This window comes from Mus caroli, chromosome 10 (genome assembly GCF_900094665.2).
Source record: "Mus caroli chromosome 10, CAROLI_EIJ_v1.1, whole genome shotgun sequence".
Classification (NCBI taxonomy): domain Eukaryota; kingdom Metazoa; phylum Chordata; class Mammalia; order Rodentia; family Muridae; genus Mus; species Mus caroli.
Genome location: NC_034579.1, coordinates 80,266,785 through 80,287,753, shown reverse-complemented (window position 1 = coordinate 80,287,753; position 20,969 = coordinate 80,266,785). Strand labels below are relative to the sequence as shown.

The following is a 20,969-nucleotide window of genomic DNA, read 5'->3' as shown; positions in this document are numbered from 1 at the left end:
AGAGTTTGTATTCCTGCACAAAACTTCATGACCAAGAAGCAAGTTGAGGTGGAAAGAGTTTATTCAGCTTGCACTTCCACATTGCTGTTCATCACCAAAGGAAGTCAGGACAGGAACTCACACAGGGCAGGAACCTGGAGGCAGGAGCTGATGCAGAGGCCATGAAGGGGTGCTGCTTACAGCTTGTGTCAAGTTGACACACAAAACTAGTCAGTACATTCTAGTAAGAAATATTGTAGAATGTCTATATAATCTTAGGTTAGGCTAAGGTTTGAGCTAACAATAATGAAAAAAAAACTAAATATAAAAGATAATTAAAGCTTAGCCTGACTGTCCTTTAAGAAGCTGCACCTAGCAGTTGACTAAAACAGATGCAGAGACCCGCAGGGAAACGTTGGATGGGGCTCGGGAATTCTTATGTAAGAGTTTGGGGAAGAATTGAGGGCTCTTAAAGGAATAGGAACTCCACAGGAAGACCAACAGTCAAACTTCATACTTGGGGACTCTCAGAGATTGAACCACCAACCAAAGAGCATGCACAGGCTGGACTTAAGCCCCATGCACATATGTAGCAGATGTACAGTTTGGTCTTTATGTGGACCCCGCAACACTAGAGCAGGGGCTATCCCAAGAGCTGTTGCCTTTCAATGGAGTATGCTCCCCTAACTGGACTGCCTTGTCTGGCCTCAAAAAGAGAGGATACTCCCAGCTCCACAAAGATATCATGTGCCAGGGTGTAGGGGGAAATACCCAGGGGAGTTTTCAACCTCTCAGAGGTAAAAAGGAGGGGGCAGCAGGAGGGACTATGTGAGGGGGGACCAGAAGTGGAAGGCAGCAGTTGGGGTGAAAGTGAATGAATGAATGAATGAATAAATAAATAAATAAATAAATATTTTTAAAAGATCATTAAATTATGCTATGTATGTATGTTTATTGTGTTTGTGTCTGTATATGTTTACACTATTTATAGTCCCATTTTACATGGGAGCAGGCAAAATGCATTATCCATTTGTGGAAATCCTACAGCAGGCATTTCAGGACTGGGGTTCTTGCAGAAAGGAAGCAATTTTCCTTACAATTGTCTGAAGTAACTGACTGGAGGAAGTTTTCTAGAGGCAGAGAAGTATAGAAGAACATGCTGAGCTCAGCCATCACCGAGGTGAGAACTCCAAGGCTGAAGCTCAGGAGAACCACTATGGCTAGAATCCACAGGTAGGATATAGGAAAATGTGGAGTTACACAGAAAAAGAAAAGGGGGGGGGGTGGGATCCAGAAGTCTGTGGCCAATGGCTCTTAAAGGAAATAAGCAAGTCTGGGGTATGAGGGGGATGGGACAACACATCTAAAACCAGTAGGCTCAACAGCAGTGGGACAGACAATAGAAGTCAGGGTACCCTATCTGTTAGCTGTGCCTCAGGCAGACCCCACTCAGCAGGCTGTGTCACAGATGGATCCTACTCTGCACACTGTGTCCCAGTCAAAAACAGTTGAGGTGGCAAGCAGATCCAGCTAGGATGGGTGTTAGTGCAGGGTTCCGAACTGGTTAGTTTTGGGGCCTCCGAAGGTTTCCACAGGGAGGCAGGACACTCTTGGAGTCCCACAAGACTCCTCCAGACTGAGGAGCAAGGCCAGAATTAGACAGTGTGTGCTCGGGGGACCTCGTGCATGCCATTCACCAGTTCTACCATCCTTGATCTGTTCTGTTCACTCTTCCTAAGACAGTGAAATTGGAAAAATCATAATTTTAGCTTTTCACAGAAGTCCGTGTCTCACCTAATTGTCTCAGAAATTTGAACCATCACAAAACCTTAAGGGTAGATATTATTTAGATTGTTATCTCTGTCTTACAGGCATTAAAACTGTTATTCCAAAGAACTAACAAAGTTATTGGTTAGTACATTGAGTAGCTTATATATACATGTGACTTCTTGGGTACACATGAATTTGTACCACAAGGCCTCAAGTGTAGCATTTTTTTTAATTACATAAAAGACAATTGAAGGCAAATTTTCGGTTAAAATGTTAATTCATGCAGAAAATTTGTTATTCTTTAAATTTTTGTAAAACAGGTAACTGCTATATTACAGAGAGAAAGGGATAGAGACAGAAAGACACACAGGAAGAGGCAGAGCAAGAGGGAGAAAGAGACTGGATATGTTTAGATGCTAGAGTCCATGTGTCTAGTGAAGATCCAGAGCAGCCTACTGACAACACTGACTTGGGAGATCTCCTGTGGCTTTGCATGCAATGCTGAGGTTGCACTCATTTCTCAGTTATTTTATTTGTGTCCTAGGGTTGCCTTGGAAATTTTACACAAATTGGTAGAATTAATACAACAAACCTCTCCTAGATCTAGGCGTTAGATGGTCTATATCAGATTTCAGCACGTCCTCTTGAACGCTAGGCTCTAAGGGAGAGTCCGCATTGACTCTCTCTGCCTTCTGGTATATCCTGGCCATCTCTGCTCATGACTACCTCATTCTAGTGTCTATCTCCATCTTCACATGACTTCTACACTCCTGTGTCTGCTTTTCTCAGGGTTTGCCATTTGAATCCAAGACGATGTCCTCTTCAGATGTTACCGTAGTTACATCTGTGAAAAATCTGTTTCCTAAAAGGGCTCCCTAGGGTACCAGGGACTGGGATTTGGGTATATGTTTCTTGGGGATAACATCCAATCCACTGCAGTCTCTATGGGAGCAATGAGATTTTTCCAAGGTTACCACTGTTTTAAGTTCCTACAACAGGGACCAGTGAGCCATCTTGATGGAGAGGGGGCTTGGGCACCTCTGTGTTAATTTCTATTGCTGTTGATGTTTTAGATACTTTAGAAAGTTAAATAACAAGCATTTCCCTTTCCTTTGCTGCCTAAACTCTCCGTGCTACAACAGACTCTTGTTGCCCTGTGGCGCAGGCATTCACCTTCTTGAATTTTGAATTGTTTATAATTCGTGGTTTGGAAATAACTCTAGAAATTCAAATCTGAAAAAGACCAACCTTTGACTTTTCTATCAAACCCTGAATATGTATGTCTTCTCTCCAGGACTTTCTTTTTCCCTTCGGGCAGCAAGACAACCCCTGGGTCTACGCCCCTTTTGGCTCATTCCTTTCCTTCACATGTCTACTGACCAGCTCTCCTGTTTTGCAACTTCCTTTGAACTTCTTTCTCTGCCACACACATGTACTCACTTTTTAAAATTCTCTGTGATGTTGCCAATTAAGTATTTTGAGCAATCTGGAACTGAATTTGGAAGGCATTAGACATAATAGCTACGTTATTACCACAGTTTACCAATGTGGGCTCATTAGCAACAATCTTTTCTTTTCACCTTGCCACAACATAATGAGGTTATTAATTAGAGCAAGAGACATAAGTGTTCTTGCTTTCCCTTATTACCATCTGGAAAGAAGGTCAGGCCCTTTGTAACAGTTCCTCATAAATTGCTCCAGGGTGATACATTTAGATCTTTTCAAAATGATATTTTTCCTTACTAAAAAATTGTTCTCTTTTAAATGGTTTTTAGGGTCCAATATTAATAGCTTTTCTGTTGCTGCGCTAAAACATCACAACCAAAAGTGGCTTATAGAAGAAACAGTTAATTTTGACTTATTGTTCCAGAGGAATAATAGTCCATTATGCAAGGAAGTCCATGCAAGGAAGACATGGCAGTAGGCAAGCCTGCTGGCCAGAGCAAGAAGCTAAAAGCTCACATGCTCAACTGAAAGCATGAATTAGAGAGAGAAAACTGGAGACTACATGAGGCTTTAAACTCTCAAAATCCACCTGCAGTGACAGACTATGGTTCACACCTCCTAAGCTTCCCAAACAGTGCTACCAACCAGGGAAACAACTGTTTAAATATTGAGCCTATGAGTGACAAATCTCATTCAAAACACCACAGTTCTCACAATATTCAAGCATTAATGGTGGCTCATGCAGCCTCAGGGAGAGGCAATAGAGTGTAAATGGTCAGATGCACAGTCCCTTACAGCACACTTCCTGGGGCTGACTCCTGAGCTCTGCTACCCATTGGGTGACATCCTGCGTATATATAATCTCTCTGTCTCTCCTTATCTGGACAAGTAGATTGATGTGTGTGAAATGCTTAGATCAAAACCTTGTACATAGTGAACACTGTATATATGTGAACAGTTATTTGGATTTACTGCATCCACATAAAAGCTTTTGACTCTTCCTATGAATAAGCCATGTTGACATTACGTCCTTTAAATGATTCCATTTAAATTTAATGGTGGCAAAATCCATATGTTGACAAAGAGAGCAATGCCAAGTGTGAATACCTTCCATTCATCCGGGGTATTCAAGTAGATCCCCACAAACAATACAGACAATTCAATTGCCATTACACTTGGTCACCGACCTGAACTTGGTGATGAGAACTCATTGCTGAAGACATTATACACTTCGATCACAGAACAGGAGAAATCAAGTTGATAACAATCTAGAAGCTTCCTTCCTGCTGACTAGCTTTCATCATGCTAGAGGTGCTATACAGGCTATTAAGGGAGAGAGAAAAGTCACCAAAAGTCATACCCTGTCAAGGCTGTGAACTCTGTGAACTTTAATACCAACTGGCTTGGTAAGATATGTCCATCTTACCAATGCACTGGTGGTATGAAAGCTATGTGGGTAACCAACTGCTTTCTGTTTGTATTTAAGGCCACTACACAGAAAGGAACTTATACCTGATATTGAAATCTTACCAAGGAACCCATAGCTTGGAAGTTTATATATCCTAAGGGAAACCATACTTCTGTTATTCTGCTCAATGAAAATTACATCAAACTGCCTTCTAAATAGTTTACCTTATATCCATAGTTCAGTGCAGTTTTCACCCCTCATTAGATATGATCCTTATTACACTAGACAGAGGTTAACACAGAGACTCACAGTTAGTCAAATTCCAGAGAATAAGTGACTGTGGAGTAGCCAAATCCAAATGGGACATTTATATTATCCTACCAGCACCCTGATTTTGAACTTTTAGCCCAGAACTATAGAGTAAGTTCCTGCACTGATGCCACCCAGCAGAGAATCCTTATTACAGCTTTCTAGGAATCCGATATATGTAGTTTTAAGAACACGTCTCTATCTCCAGGAAGCATACAGTGTGACCAGAGATACTTGGTATTCCACATATCTCTGATTGAAAGTAATAGGATTTCACTAATGCCTTAAACAGATTATAAAACACAAAGGCACACACCTAAATCCAATGACAGGAACATCAAGAGTGTTCTCCATCTCTTGCTTCTCTCCCTTTCTCCCTCTCTCCCTGTGTCCCTCTCTCCCTCTCTTGGTGACTGTGATATCTCATTCTCTCCTTCTCTGCTTCCTTCTTCTGATCTTCCTCTATTCAGGTTTTCCATACTCCCCTAATGCAGCTGTCAATAAATATGATTCAAGTAGAATCCAGGCTTGTGCATTAAAGATATAAACCACCTATGGGCTGGGGATCTAGCTCAGGTGTTAGAGTGTTTGCTTAGCATGCACAAGCTATGGATTCCATTTCTAGCAGTGAATAAAACGATTGCACTGTATAATCTGTCATCTTGAGACTTAAAAGGTAGAGATAGGAGGATCAGCAATTCAAAGTCATCTGCTGTATAGCGAGTTCGAGGTAAGCTTACATTCATTATATACAACCCTATATCAAGAAACAAAACAGAGAGCTGGGTGTGGTGGCACACGCCTTTAATCCCAGCACTTGGGAGGCAGAGGCAGGCGAATTTCTGAGTTCGAGGCCAGCCTGGTCTACAGAGTGAGTTCCAGGACAGCCAGGGCTATACAGAGAAACCCTGTCTTGAAAAACAAACAAACAAACAAACAAACAAAAGAGAACAAAACAGAAAACAAAAAGATACAATGGCCTACAAACAAGCTGCATGTCTTGTTTTAACTTCTCAGGTAAAGCTATCATTCCATCATTTTGCATCAGATGCCTGCCCATCACCAGGGACCAAAGCAACACAAGCATGGTGCTTCACTGCAGCTATATGTGGGTAAAGAGGGAGAAGCCATCTACTAAGAAAGGGATATTGAGCAGATAATTTGAGGGGTGTCCTGTTACCAAAGCTGTGTAAAGAGAGGCATGAGGCTGATGAACTGCACAGCCCAAGGCTGACAGCAGGGAAATCAACCTGTTAACATTTGGCATCTTCTAGTAACAGTGAGAGTGGCTTCTTCAGCTTCCAAGGAGGCAAGAGAACTCTGGTCATGACAGTGGGCCCTTGAATCAGAGACTCATGGGTTCCACTATGATGTGTTCACCATGTGATCCTGAGCATGTCCTCTGTCTTTCTGCACCTCAGCTTTCTTTTGAAGAGGAAGATAAATATTCTAAGTTTGAGAAGGGGCCTGATTGAGCACTGGATAATACATAGAAGCATACAGCAAACACAAATGTCCTACACTGGTGGTGTTTGATGCCTCCTAATTTGTTTTGCTTTCTTCTGCAGGCTGAGTTCTCTGAGCTGAACCTGGCTGCTTATGTTACCGGAGGCTGCATGGTGGACATGCAAGTTGTGAGAAATGGCACCAAAATTGTGCGGTAAGCAGACCTGAGATACAAAAGCCATCTGAGAAGTGTATATGAGAAACCTGACAAAGACACCTCCACACCTGCCTGCCTGGTGCCTGTGGCCACTTTTGCCAAATGATTTCCACAGAGTCCTAAGTGCCTTTGTAATAGAAATGATTAATGACATAAATACACAGGAAGCAACTGTGATGTCCAAGAAATAAGGCTTGGGATGAAAGGCATGGGTTCTGGTTGTGGAGCTGTGACCCTATTCTGTCTGTATTTGGTTCCTTTTATTCTCTGTTTCTTAGAGGCAAGGTGGAGATAACAATACTGCAGCCAAGGGCTGCCAAAGTTTCCAAAAACTCATGCACGTGAGAGTAGCCTATCCACAGTGTAAAAGGCTAGCGGAAAGAACAGAACCCCTCCCAGTAACACAGCAGACTAAGCATTCAGAAAATTCCCTCTAACCACAGCAGAACTAAAAGCCTTGGTTATCAGAATTTCCAGAAATCTGTGTAGGATGTGTGCTGAGCTGGAGAGGAAATGATGGAATTCTTTGGAAGTCAGAAATGACAAGTATGTACGCACAGGAGAGATAAGACTCACATAAATGCTGTCCTCTATGATTAGACTCTGGGGAAAAAGATTTGCAGGCTAATGTGTGAAGGTCTATATGACCAAGAGATGACTCAGACCTGGACAAGTAGGAAAAGCAGAAGATCTGGTGAAAAAGATAGATAGATAGATAGATAGATAGATAGATAGATAGATAGATAGATAGATAGCCAGCCAGTCATGTCAAATGGTAGGATGTGGGTATTGAGTTGGGGAGAGGGAATGAGAGTTCTGCAAGTTAAAAACGGCCTCTGTAGGTAAACATAGGAAAGCAATGGCATATGGTTGGGGGATATGGATTGATCAACTAAAGCAATCATCTACTGTGTGCTTTCTTAGTACAGGGAAGACATTGTGTGGCTTCCTATTTCCAATAATAGGCCAGATCCTATGTGCCACCACTAAAGCCTAGTTTCCAACAATTGCAATGCATAGAAGCCTTCAGAGAGTTGGCGTAACAGTAATAATTAATAAGGAGAGAATAATGGGACAATCCAAGAAAAATAGACAAGAATTGTTATTACTTTAATGGAAAATGTCACCCTCAGGTTCATTTGGTTGAACATTTAGTCCCTAGCTGGTGGTCCTTTTTTGGGAGTTAGTCGGATCTTTGGGATGTAAGGCCAAGCTGGAGGAAATAGGTCATTAAGCTAGGCCTTGAAAGTTACGCCTGTCTTTACTTCTATCCAGTTCTCTCTGTGTCCTGATTTGGAACATTGTTGCTGTGGATCAGATGTGTGTGCTCCCACCATCATGGATGCACTAGGGTCATACCTTCCCCATAATGATGGACTGAAATCCCTCTGAAACTCTGATCCAAAATCTGTTTTTCCTCTCTTAAGTAGCTGCTCTCAGGCTTGTTTGTCATAGTGATGGAACAGAAGCTACCATGTCTTTAGACTGACTATGTGCCACTTGTCCCAGATATCATTAGACTGACTATGTGCTACATGCCCCAGATTAGAAATTGGCTTTGATAGGCTAGGGAAAGAATGGGGGAAAAAGTCAACCTTCAGGTGTGCTTAGAGAGTGTAATGGTTCATGCCTCAACATACCACACATTCATACAGTGAACTAAGACCTCATAGAAGTCCACCTTCAAGGTGAACATGAAACCAAAGTAGCTGAGCCCTCACAGGTTGAAGTGAGTGAGGCCCAGGAAGTCTTTGGCATTAGACCTGATGCCTGCTCACCACAAGTATTCCAGAAGTATACGATAACCCTTTATAAAATAATACACTTTCAGGCTATGCTTCAGAGATATATTTATACAATAGCTAGCACATGGTTTGGATTAGCTAGCATTGGTGCCAGGAATTAGCAGAAATATGAAGAGGGAGCTAAACTTTAGAGAGACTGGATGGTGCAGTTGCCAGACACAGATTAGTAAAAGAGAAAGTGATGTATATATCAAGAGGAAATGAAAATCAAGCTGGAAAATATTTGCAGAGAACAGGGATCTATCAAACGTAAGCATTCTAGTTTGAACCTGTGCAGATCGTGTGTATGCTATCTTAGTGTCTGAGAGGTCTTATCTGCATCAGGCCCATGGTATCTGGAAAATGCTCTTTCCTTCAAGTTCTCTACCAACTTTGCCTCTTAAATCTTCCAGCCTCTTCTTCCACATAGACCTCTAATCCTTGAGGGAAGGGATATCTTGCATCCAACTTAGGACTGAGGAGGCCAAAGTCCCTCACTCTCTCTATGTTGTCTAAATGTGACTCCCTGTGTTAATTATAATTTACTGCAAGAAGGAGTTTCTCTGATGAGGATACAGTGATGCACCAATCCATGAGTAGAACAATATGTCATTAGGAGTTGTTTTATTGCAATGTTCAATTAGCAGAATGAGTGGACTAGATTTTCCCCTAGAATCCATCCTCAATCTACCTAATTTCAGATTCTTGGCCTCATTCAAAATGTCAGGGTATTGATTCCATGTCATGGAGCTGGCCTCAAAACAGAGAAGGGGGAGTGGGCATAAAGTCCCACCCCTAATCAAGAACATATTTGCAATTGATAGCTGTTGGGAGAAGAAAAGTCTGTTTAATTCAAGGGAATGATACTGAGTAGTATCAAGGATGCCACAGGTCAGGCTGCATGCTAAGTAATAGTTAACCAACACAAAATTGACTCCGTGTTTTTTATTGTTTGGTTGGTTTGGTTTGATTTGTTGTTATTGGTGGTGCTGGTGGTGCTGGTGGTGGTGGTGCTGGTGGTGTGTGTCATTTTTATATGTGCTGCTACTGCTACTGCTGTTGTTATTGTTGTTATTTAGGTTGGATTTGTCCTTTTATGAGAAAAACAGAATACAAATTTAGATAGCTAGAAAAGGGGAACCTGGAAGGTGTTGGGGAAGGGAAAATATGACCAAGACATATTATATAAGAAAAAATTAAATAAACAATGTTAAAAAATAGAACTTCTAGAGATGGAAAACTGTAATAGCCAAACAATTGAATGTGTTGTGTTGAACAGCACATTAGACACAGTTGGAAAAGCATTTGTGGAATTAAATGCATTGTCCTGAAGAAGGCAGAGAGAATGGAGAGCATTAGAAATGCATAAGAGTGGGCTAGGTCTCAGGACACACTAGAGTGTTCATTTAATTTAGTGTCAGAAGAGAACTGAAAGAATAAAAGAATGGACCAGAGGCAGGAGTGCAAAGAATGATTCCTCCAGCATAACATGCCAGCCAGAGGCTCAACACGCTTTAACCCAGACTAGGAAAAAGAATTCTACACCCAGACATGTCCATGTAATTATAGAAAGAACAAGGCAAGCATCTTGAGAATAAGCAGAGTTAGGAAGGTAAATTTATTTCATTGCAATTTCAGCGATGGCTTTCAGAGAGCCATGGTGAGGACGCCTTCAGGACAGTGAAGAAAATTAGTTCCCAGCCTTTAATACTGCCTCTGGGGAAATAACTTACATGAATGATGAACAAATAAAAACACAAAGAGCAGATCCTCACTAAGCGAAACTCTTAGGTATTTAGGCCAAAGGAAAATTGTCCCAGAGAAAGATCAACTGCACAGAGAAGTGAAGAGGAAAGAAGAGGGTGTGTGTGGGGGTAACTGTTGTTTTCTTATTATAATAAGTACGCTACTTGTAGAGTAGGTGGTTATAACGTGTCTCTGTGTAAGCAGCTAAAGAGACACTCCCCCAGTCTACTGTCCATCCCATTGTTTCCACTCTACCATTGGGCATGGCCATGGAACTGCTGTCCTGTTTCCTGGTTTGCCATACTGCTGTCCCTGAAGTCATATCTTTGTTTCTTCTTTGCCCAGAGGTTCCCTGGGCCTTGTAGGTATGGGAGCTACACTGATGACCTGACACCCCTCCCCCAAGAACACTGATAAGTGAATTGGTCTTCAGAATATGTGAATTCCTAGAAATTAACCCTCTCATGGTTAATTGTGGAACTCCAAACTCTGCAAAGGACCCCTAGCATTTGTTAAGTATTTTTGCCACCAATATATATAATATTTACATAATATACAATATTTATATAACATATAAACAAATGCCATTTATATACATAAATATATACACATAATTTTATTAAAAATGAATGGTCTAAATGTACTAATTAAACAAAGAAAGTTTTCAGGGTAACTTTTAAAAGGTAACTACATTCGATTGAAAACACTAATAGGAATATAATAAGGCAGAACATATGAAAATTGGGGGTGGGTCATATACCAAAACTTTCAGATTATTAAAGAACTAACTGAGGGCCAGGTGTGGTAATTTAGGCATATAATACTAGAATGTGATAGGATGAGGCAAAATACCCAAACTTCCAGCCTCCCTTAAGCTGCACAGGAATTCCAAGCCAGAGAGGTAGTACATTGGAAGAGTGCTCGCCCAGACCCTTCCAGAGGCCCGGGTTCAATCCCCACTACCACCACCAAAATATAAAAAAACACCGATTTATTAGCCAAGCCACCTAGGGTTGTACATATAATGACGCCATGTCTCTGAAAACAAGCAAAGCTAACTGATCCTGGGAGTTGGGAAAATGTTGAAGTATGTTACCAAAGGAAGTTAACGTGTTATGACGAAACATTCATTTCTTAAGGAGAAATAAAATTCCCATTTTATAGGCAACCAAGAACAGATATCACAGATACAGTGTAAAGATTGATATAATTAAGAGGGGAAATAAAGGGGCTGTGTGGGTGCTGCTGCAAGGTATGCTGCCTGCACCGTGTGTTCTCATGGTAGCTACAGTCTGCTACACAGTCTGTAAAACCTTGGGAATTAGTCTGTCCTCATGTTCAATATTACCACTGCTTATGTCCACTGTCTCCGTAATAGCTGAAATGCCTCCATCTATGCTGTTAGTTCTCAACTTTGAGAGCAGGTTAGAGTCTAAGAGAGCCTGAGTTAAGACTTGTGATCAACGGGAATCCTTGAAGGTGGGATACAGACAACAGTGTTTTGAAAGCTGTCTAGATGATTCCAGGTTACAACGTTCTCGCTTCATTTCTATAACATAAGCCATTTCATACCTTAACTAAAAGCTACTTTGGGGACAAAGGCTTTATTTCAACTTACAAATCCAAGTTACAGGCCATGATAGCAGGGAAGTCAAGGCAGCAGAAACTTGAGACAGTTAGTTATTCCCATCACATCCACAGTTAAGAACAGGGAGAAGTGAGTGCATGCATACTTGTGTCTTTGATTGCTTGCTTGCTTGCTTGCCTGCTTGCTTGCCTTCCTGCTTGCTTGCGCTCAACTAGATTTGTCAACTCATATAGTTAGGTAAGGACCTCCTACCTAAGAAATGATGCTGCCCATGAGGACTATGTCTTCCCAAATCAATTAACTTAATTAAGACAATCCTTCACAGATGTATCCACAGGACAACACACTCTACCATAATCCCTTCTTGAAACTCTCTTCCCAAGGATTGCTAGGGTTGTGTCAACTTGACAATTAAAGCTACAACCACAACAAGCAGCCACCCATATTTTTTTCTGTGGCAGCTTTTTCTTGGGTTTGGGTCATTTGAAAAGCCAAGGAGTTTACCTGGTGGGCTACTTGAAGGCAGGAATCACTTTGTGAAAATAAAAATCCTCAAGTGTTCTTCTGGGTCTCCAGTCTTCCTTCAGAATTTACACAGTTGTTCACAAAAATGAATTTACAGAAGTGATCTAGGTGTTTGTTAATTATCTTGTCTCTTGGCATTTACTAATAACAAAACAACAAAAGCAACTTAGGAGAGGAAGGATTTGTTTTAGTTCAAGGTTTCAGAAGGACTGTGGTCCAACAGGATGGAGAAGGCATAGGAGCAGGAGTGTGCGGGACTGATGACATTGTGTCCACATGTGGAAATAGAAAAGACAGGAAGTAAAACTACAAAATCTCAAGGCTTATCCCTAGTGACCCACTTCCTTTATTGAGGTCCCACCTTCTAGTAGGCATGGCAACCCTTTTGATATTGGGATACAACATTGCCATTTACAAAATTCCCAACAGTCACATCATTGAGCTACAAACAAATGAACAAACAAAACTATACATACAAACATTTCATAAGGTGGGAAGGTTTCTAATGCTGTAATAAAACACCATGAACAGAACTTGGGATGAAAGGATTTATTTCATCTCACAGCTTGTAGTCAGTCCATCATCCAGGGAACTCAAGGCAGGAACCTGGAAGTGGGAACTGAAGCAGAGGCCAATGATGCATACTGAACAATGATGGTTATCAGCTTGCTCCCCATGGCTCGCACTCTATGTTCTCTTATACCAACCAGGCCTCCATGCCTATGGGTGGTGGTGTGTTTTATGAAATGACTCCCTTTTTTCTTTCATTGTCTGGGCAGTGTGTGCAGTTGACCACACACAACCAGCCCTAGTCTATTGGACTGTCACCTTGAGATTCAAGGTAAGACAACAGGACTTTCTCATGAAACTTTTTCTAGAGTTCTCAGTTAACAGGCACAGGCATGTAGTTTCTACAGGAGGGCACTGAACTGCTGGGTCAATGCCCAGAGCTGCTGAGCTGGTAGGGTGAATGCCTAGAGCTGCTGGTGGCTCTCTGTGTCCCTGAGTGAATGACCTGCCAGAAATGGAGCCAAACCAAAGGAAATCACAGCCAAGACAGACAGTGACCTGGGGATGTTACTCTAGACTGGGTCCACACTCTTCCCCAGACTTGAGCCAAGAGCAATCCCTTTTAGTTCAAGCCAGCTTGAATGGCACATACAAAATTCATGAATTTTTATTTATTTAAAAAACACTTTTACAGTGTTTCCTATGGGCTAGGCACTGTTCCAAGCACTTAACATATATTAACTCATTTTATCCTTTCAACAACCCCAGAAGGTGCGTGCTATTAAATCCCAGTTTTATAGATAAGAAGGTGGAAAAAACCCAATGAGTTGTGTAATGGGATCCAGGTGTCCAGCCAGTGAGCGGTGGAGCTCAGCCAGTCTGACTCCAGAGCCTGTGTGTGGCATCTCTGCCCTGATTGCCCCCTCTTTAATAAGAGGGAGAGTGTTCCATTATTAAAGAGGTGTTAAGTTCCCCATTATGAGTGGTACGTAAGAGGACAGTTCAACAGCCAGTTGAAACGAAAACATGGGGAGAATCCAAGAATCTGACTTAGAGACAGGGTCTAGGGAAAAGGTCATTACCACTTACTGCTGGACCCCTGGGCCAAGTTCTTCATATAAAATGTGATCTTATCTATTCCCACAACCCCATAAGATGTTCCAAAGAAAGCAAGGGGTCAGTGGAGCTTGGCAGTCAGAACCCAGCCTCTGGAGCAGCCTGCCTAGGTAGATATCCCTCTTCAGCCTAGACAAAGGCATTGTGTGACCTTGGGTAGCACACTGTGTGGAATACTTTATGCTAACAACTCATCACAGAGTACAGTGGGGAAATACACAAGCTGGTGTGTGCTAATGCCTCAGCTATGTCTAGACCGAAGTAATCTCTAAATTAGATGCTGGTAATTATCATCATAGCCCATTTTACAGAGGAAGAAATCAAGTCAGCAACAGAGATTGGCTTGGAGGCATGGGGTTGCTAGCCTCAACATCAGATTTCTAGAGCCTGGCAGCCCTTGACTCTGGCTCAGGCCTCTGATGCAGTGCCAGGTGAAGCCCTGGGCATCTTTAGCGCCTTTCAGTTCACTCTATGTTTCTCATAGCATCTACTCCTGCCCCTCCCGTACCAGCATGGTTGAACCCCAGACCTCTCTACAAAGAAGGTAGCAGGAATCTCAGATCTGTGTTAGTTGTCGCTCTTTCACTGTGACAAGATACCTAAGTCTAATGCACTTAAAAGGAGGCAAGGTTCATTTTAGCTGGAGATTCCAGATGTTTCAGTCTGTGATTGCTTGACCCAGGAGTTTTGGGTATGATAGTATCCAGCAAATCTTTGTGGACATGTGACACAGAAGACATTGTCACCTCAGGGTGCTTGTGAAACAAGAGAGCAAGAGATATGAAGAAACCAAAATCTTAATTTCCTTTCATGACACATCCCCAGTGACCTGACATCTTTCCACTAGGCCACATCTCTTAAATATTCCACCACCTCCCAATAGCATGAAGTGCTCTGAGCAAGCTATCAGCATATGACCTTTAGGGCCAAATCAATTCCAAACTCAAGCAACCTTTCTGCAGGGTCTGAACAAGGACAGCTCATGTGAGTCGAGAGCTGTTCTCACCCAGAGGTCAGGCCTGACCACCTCTGAGCCTCCACTTTTTACCTTATGAGGCACTAATACAGTGTGTGTGGCTTCTGTAAGCACCACATGAAATAGGATATGCAGGAAGTTTATTTATTCCACCACTATTTGTTAAGAACTCACTATGCCATGGGCACCACTTCTGAAACTAGACATTACATCAAGAATTGTATGAGGCAAGGGACAAAATTCACCCCTTCTTGGCTTATTTAAAATACAACGACTTTAATGAAAGCTTCATATGCAGAGAAATGTGTAGGGCTGAAGGGACAAAGAAGGGAAATGCCATTACAGGTAGAGCATCTGGGTTTGAAAGCCCTAACCCTAAAGTTCAAAACTTTTAGAGTACTTTGATGACATTGCAAGTGAAACATTTACACACCATGACTGTGTCTAATGCACAGAATTATGAAAAACGATTATAGTACAGTACCTTCAAGGCTATTTATATCATGTTTATATAGAATGCAAATGGATTTTATGTTTAGACTTGAGTCCCATTTCCAAGAGATGTAAATATACAATACATGTAAATATCCTAAAAATCCAAAAACATCTGAAATGCAGAATGGTCCAGAGCACTTGGCGTGAAAGACACAAAGCTCTAGTCTAGTAGGTCTAGTAGATATAGTTTCTCGTTAAGTACGAGATGTTGTGATGACCCTTGGTTGCAGAGCACTTCCAAAACCCACCACACTAATGTGGGTTTTGAAAGAGGCTCTGCAACCAGGGGTTCAACACAACACTAGGGTAGGTTTTGGTTTCCTGAGTATGCTATGCCAGATACAAATAGGAATGTTCATTGTTGAATGTCATATTTATTAATGTACAACAAATTCACAAAAAGCAGTAGTTTCACTGACCGAAATTTTCCAACTAGTGTTGATTATCTTGATAGTTAGCTAAGGGAAACATGGATCCGATCCTCCCATTCCAATCTCTGTCTGTGTGTCTTTTTTTTTTTTTTTTTTTTTAGTTAATCTTCTGTCTAGATACTTTGCTGAAAGTTTATCAGCTGCAGTAGCTCCCTGATAAAACTTTTGCGGTCACTTATATATACTATCATATCATTCACAAATAATGATACTTTGACTTCTTCCTTTCCAATTTGTATCCCCTTGAGATCCCTCTGTTGTCTTCTTGCTCTCAGACTTCAAGTATTATATTGAATAGATATGGACAGAATGGATAGCCTTGTCTTGTTCGCTATTTTAGTGGAATTGCTTTGACTTTCTTTCCATTTGATTTGATGTCAGCTGTAGGTTGACTGTAAATTCCCTTTATAATCTTGATGTATGTCCCTGTATCACTAATGACTCTACGACTTTTATCACAAAGGAGCTTTGGATTTTGTCAAAGGACCTTTCTATATCCAATGAAATGATCATGTGGTTTTTCTTTTTGTTCAGTTTTTTAATATGGTAGATTATATTTACTGATTTTCATATATTAAACCACCCCTGCATCTCTGAGATGAAGCCTACTTATCATGGTGGATAATCTTTTTGACTGTTCTTGGATTCAATTTGCAGGTATTTTATTATTAAGTATTTTGGCACTGATGGTTCCTAAGGGAAATGAGTCTGTACTTTTCTTTCTTTGTTCAGTTTTTATGTGGTTTGTATTTCAGGAAAACTGTGGCCTCAGAAAATGAATTTGGCAATGTTTCTTGTTTCTATTTTGTGGAATAATTTGAGGAGTATTGGTGTTAATTCTTGTTTGAAAATCTAGTAGAATTCTGTGCTAAAACTATCTGGCTGTGGGCTTTTTTTTTTCATTTATTTATTCATTTTATATCCCAATATCAGCCCCCTTCTCCTCTCATTTCCCCCTCTCACAGATCCTTCCCCCATTTCCTGTTCTCCTTCTCCTCTGAAAAGAAGAAACCCCCCTTAGCATCATCCCCACCCCCAGGTGTCAATCCCCAAGGCACATGAAGTCATTGCAGAAATAAGTACATCCTCTTTCACTGAGGCCAGACATGATGATCTAGTTAGGGGATCAGGATTCACAGTCAGACACTGAATTTAGGGACAGCCCCCACTCCAGTTGTTGGGGGACCCACATGATGAACAAGCTGCACATCTGCTACATATATGTGTAGGGCCTAGGTCCATCCCATGCTTGCTCTTTGATTGGTGGTTCAATCTATGGAGAACTTTCAAGGGTCTGGGTTAGTTGACTCTGTTGGTCTTCTTGTGGAGTCTCTATCCTCTTTGGGTCCCTCAATGCCCCTAGCTCTTCCACGTGACTCCCCAAGCTCCATCTAATGTTTGGCTGTGGGTCTCTGCATCTGTTTCAGTCAGCTGTTGGTTGGAGCCTCTCAAAGAACGGTTATGCTAGGATCCTGTCTGCAAGCATAACAGAGTATCATTAATAGACTCGGTGATGGGAGACTTTTAATAACTGCTTCTATTTCACTAGGGATTATGTGTCTCTTTATACTGTTTTTCTGATCTTGATATAATGTTGATAAGTGGTACCTCTTGAGAAAATTATCCATTTCTTTTAGATGTTCTAATTTGATGGAGCCAGGTCTTCGAAGTCTGCTTTTATAATTCTTTGAATTTCCTTAGTGACTGCTGTTATGTCCCCCTTTTTGCTTCTGATTTTGTTAATTTGGATATTCTTTTCCCGTGTTTAAGTTAGTTTATCTAAGGGCTTCTCTATCTTGTTGATTTTCTCAAGGAACCATCTCTTTGTTTCATTGATGATTTGCCTTGTTCTTTTGTTGCTATTATATTGATTTAATCCCTCAGTTTGATTATTTCTTGCTGTGTACTCTTTCTTGGGCATATTTAGTTCTTTTTGTTCTAGAGTTTTCAATTGTGTTGTTATGTTGCTAGTATGAGATATCTCTATTTTTTCTTGTTATATAGGCACATAATACTATGAATTTTCCCCTTACCACTACTTACATTGTATCTCATAAGTTTGAATATGTTGTGCATTCATTTTCATTGAATTCTACAAAGTCTTTATTTGCTTTCTTTATTTCTGTCTTGACCCAGATTTCAGCCAATAGAGAGCTGTTTATTTCCACGAGTTCATACACTTTCTGTTGTTTCTATTACTATTGATCTTACCGATTGAGAAAATGCCTTACAGCAGGATCTCCTGGAGGCACTTCCTCAACTGAGGCTCCTTCTTTTCTGATGACACTAGCTTGTGTCAAGTTAACACACAACCAACCAGTATTTCCCTAGAAGGTCTCACTTTACAAGCTATAGTCACTTCCATTTTCCAAAGTCAATTTTTGCTAATTTATGAGAAATTTGCATGTCAATGAAATCTATTCCTACCGCAAATAAAGATTTTATTTATTGTAAATGGGAAAAAAGACTTGAGAGTGTAAAACTGTAGAACCTTAGAAATAAGATACTGGGATCATTTGTTTGTGGCAGAACGTTTTACAATCTGTGAAAATATAAAATTTATGGCTATCAATATCTACTCAGTGTATATAAGCTGTTTAAGATTTATGTCTAATTACTTATGTGTTTGCTAACTGTTCAATATCAAACTTTAGCAAAATTAGATAGGTACAACATGTTTGATAAATAAGGAATATTTGATAATCAAGATTTATAAATTCTTAAGGTCTACACAGGTTCATGGTAATATTTGTTTACTCTTTTGTTTTTGTTCATGTTGTTATGCTATTTGGATAAATTAATCATATTCAAAACTGTGATATTCTATTTTGACATTAAAAGTAATTCAATTAAATCTTCAACTCAAAATTTTAAGCCTCAAACTTAACATGGATAAAGGTATGAACTCCTAACCTTATATAAGCTGTAAACTGTTCACTTCATGACACACATTATTTAGCCTCCTGTATGTGTTTTTAAGTTTAAGCCTAAATTTAGATATACTTAAGAGATAGGTGGTCTTCAAACTCTTCAGAGATCTATTGAGCATGACATTTAAAATGTTTAATAAAAAGGTTTCCCATAGTAGACAGAACTTCCCTCTCCTAGCAGTGCCCATATGATCTCCAAAGAAGATAAAGAGGGCAAGGCGACTCCACCTGGACCGTGATAACCCTAACTACTGGGGAAAACTCCCCTGCCTTGCCTTCTGCCAGAGCTCTGTGCAAATTAGATATTTGGGGCTTGATTGTCGTACTTTGCCTGCCTCTTGGGAAAATGTCTGAGACCTGGGCCTGACAGCCAAAGGCCATGCTGCTCTGTATGACAGCTAAAGATGAAATGTTGTCCTGTGTGATAGACAAAATCCAACCATGCCTCCCCCCCACCCCACCCCCACCCCCAATGAACCTAGGAAAACTACTGGAGCTTTAGTTAACAGGGATAGCTCTGTCATTTTAATTGATACATAGACCATTTAGATTATACTTCTAGCTATAATTTATCCTTCTCAGATCTCTGACAATATTGTCTGTTGCTTTGACAACAGTCATGTTTTATTTCTTTTTTTTCTTTTATTCATTCATTTGATACCATTAACTACTATTATCATAGTTGCAAGCTGGAGATTTTATAATTTCCTTTGGTTGTCCTCTAAGTACGGACTTAAAAATTCTTTCTCACTGTGGTTAAAAACATCTATCTAACCAAATATTCAGAAATAAAGAGTGTTAATGCTCTTAACTGAAAATCATTTTGGGTCCCCAAGCTTTTTAGCATGACTTCAAGGCATAAAGCCTTTTCTCCAATTGAATTTCAGTAAAGATTACTACAAGTAGTGGTAATACCAACATATCTAAAAATTTTATGTATTTTTTTAATGAACTTAAAAAAATCTTGTAAGCTAGATTGCATTCTTAAACTGGCATCTAGGCATCTGAGTTTTGGATGAGTATAGGTTTAGGTGCTGATTTCTGGGAGGTCAAGAAAGGGTGGTCTGGGGATCCACAGGAGGCATAGATGGGGGGAGGAGTGGACTGTGAGCTTGGGTCTGCTGGGGGACCAGAGAGACCAAAAAGGGTCTGCTGGTAGCCTACCTGGTCTTCTGTCAGGTGTGGTCTCTTAACGAGCTTGTACACTTGGCTGAACAGACTGGTCGGAGAGCCCCAGAGATCCTCCTGTCTCTTCGTCCCCAGAACTGGGATTGTAAATGCATGGCACAATGCCCAGTTCTTTAATGTGGGCTTTGGGGATCAAACAAGCACCTTCCTGACTGAGCCTTCCCCAGAGCCCAGACTGAGCTCTCTCTAGAGCCCAGGTGTCATCCGCTTTATGGGATCCTGGTAGGAAGTTGTACCCATTTCTGGTGTGTCTGAGAAGTTCATAGGCCCAGTTTTTCTGATAGGATTTTAATCATATCATGACTGTGATGATTAAATATGATATGATCATAATATGGGCCCATGTGCTCATATGGTCGTATAGGAATCATAGGTAAAATAGTCCCAATTTACATTACATTTACCTATATACATAAATTTATAGGATAAAACCCTTTCTACTTTTAGGAGTAAGTTATTCATCGGTGTTATTTATCACTGTGTGCCTTGTGGGCAGTGTGTAGAGATAGTCTTTCTCTCTTTCTTTCTTTCTTTCTTTCTTTCTTTCTTTATTTCTTTTTTTAAAGAACATTTCTTTTTTTTTTAAAGATTTATTTATTTATTATATGTAAGTACACTGTAGCTGTCTTCAGACACTCCAGAAGAGGGCGCCAGATCTAGTTATGGATGGTTGTGAGCCACCATGTGGTTGCTGGGAATTGAACTCAAGACCTTCGGAAGAGCAGTCAGTGCTCTTGACCACTGAGCCATCTCTCCAGCCCCGAGAGAGATCGTGTTTCTTATGTGTCCACTATAGTACATTCTGCCTCTGTGTTTCCATTCAAATGTTTGTTTAGCACACAAAATTACAAAACCACACTGTTGGAAATGACCTCCACAATGGTTGTGTAATATATATTTGAAATGCAAATGAATTTTGTATTCAGAGCAATTAAATACAAAAGGTGATTTAAGATGGAGTTTCTCAGGACACATCACATGGAGTCTCTAAGTCCACTGTTTTTTTTTTTTTTTGATATTTTTATTACATATTTTCCTCAATTACATTTCCAATGCTATCCCAAAAGTCCCCCATAGCGCCCCCCACTTCCCTACCCACCCATTC

General features: G+C 40.7%; 1 protein-coding gene across 5 annotated transcripts in view; it reads left to right on the top strand.

The window, feature by feature from the left end:
* Syn3 (synapsin III) overlaps positions 1 to 20,969 on the top strand; it is a 437,574-nt gene that overhangs the window by 87,903 nt on the left and 328,702 nt on the right. For all 5 annotated transcript variants that reach the window (XM_021173742.2, XM_029482726.1, XM_029482727.1 and 2 more), the window contains exon 4: positions 6,481 to 6,572. In XM_021173742.2, coding sequence (XP_021029401.1) covers positions 6,481 to 6,572 — 92 coding nt within the window. The remainder of the gene's footprint in view (positions 1 to 6,480; positions 6,573 to 20,969) is intronic.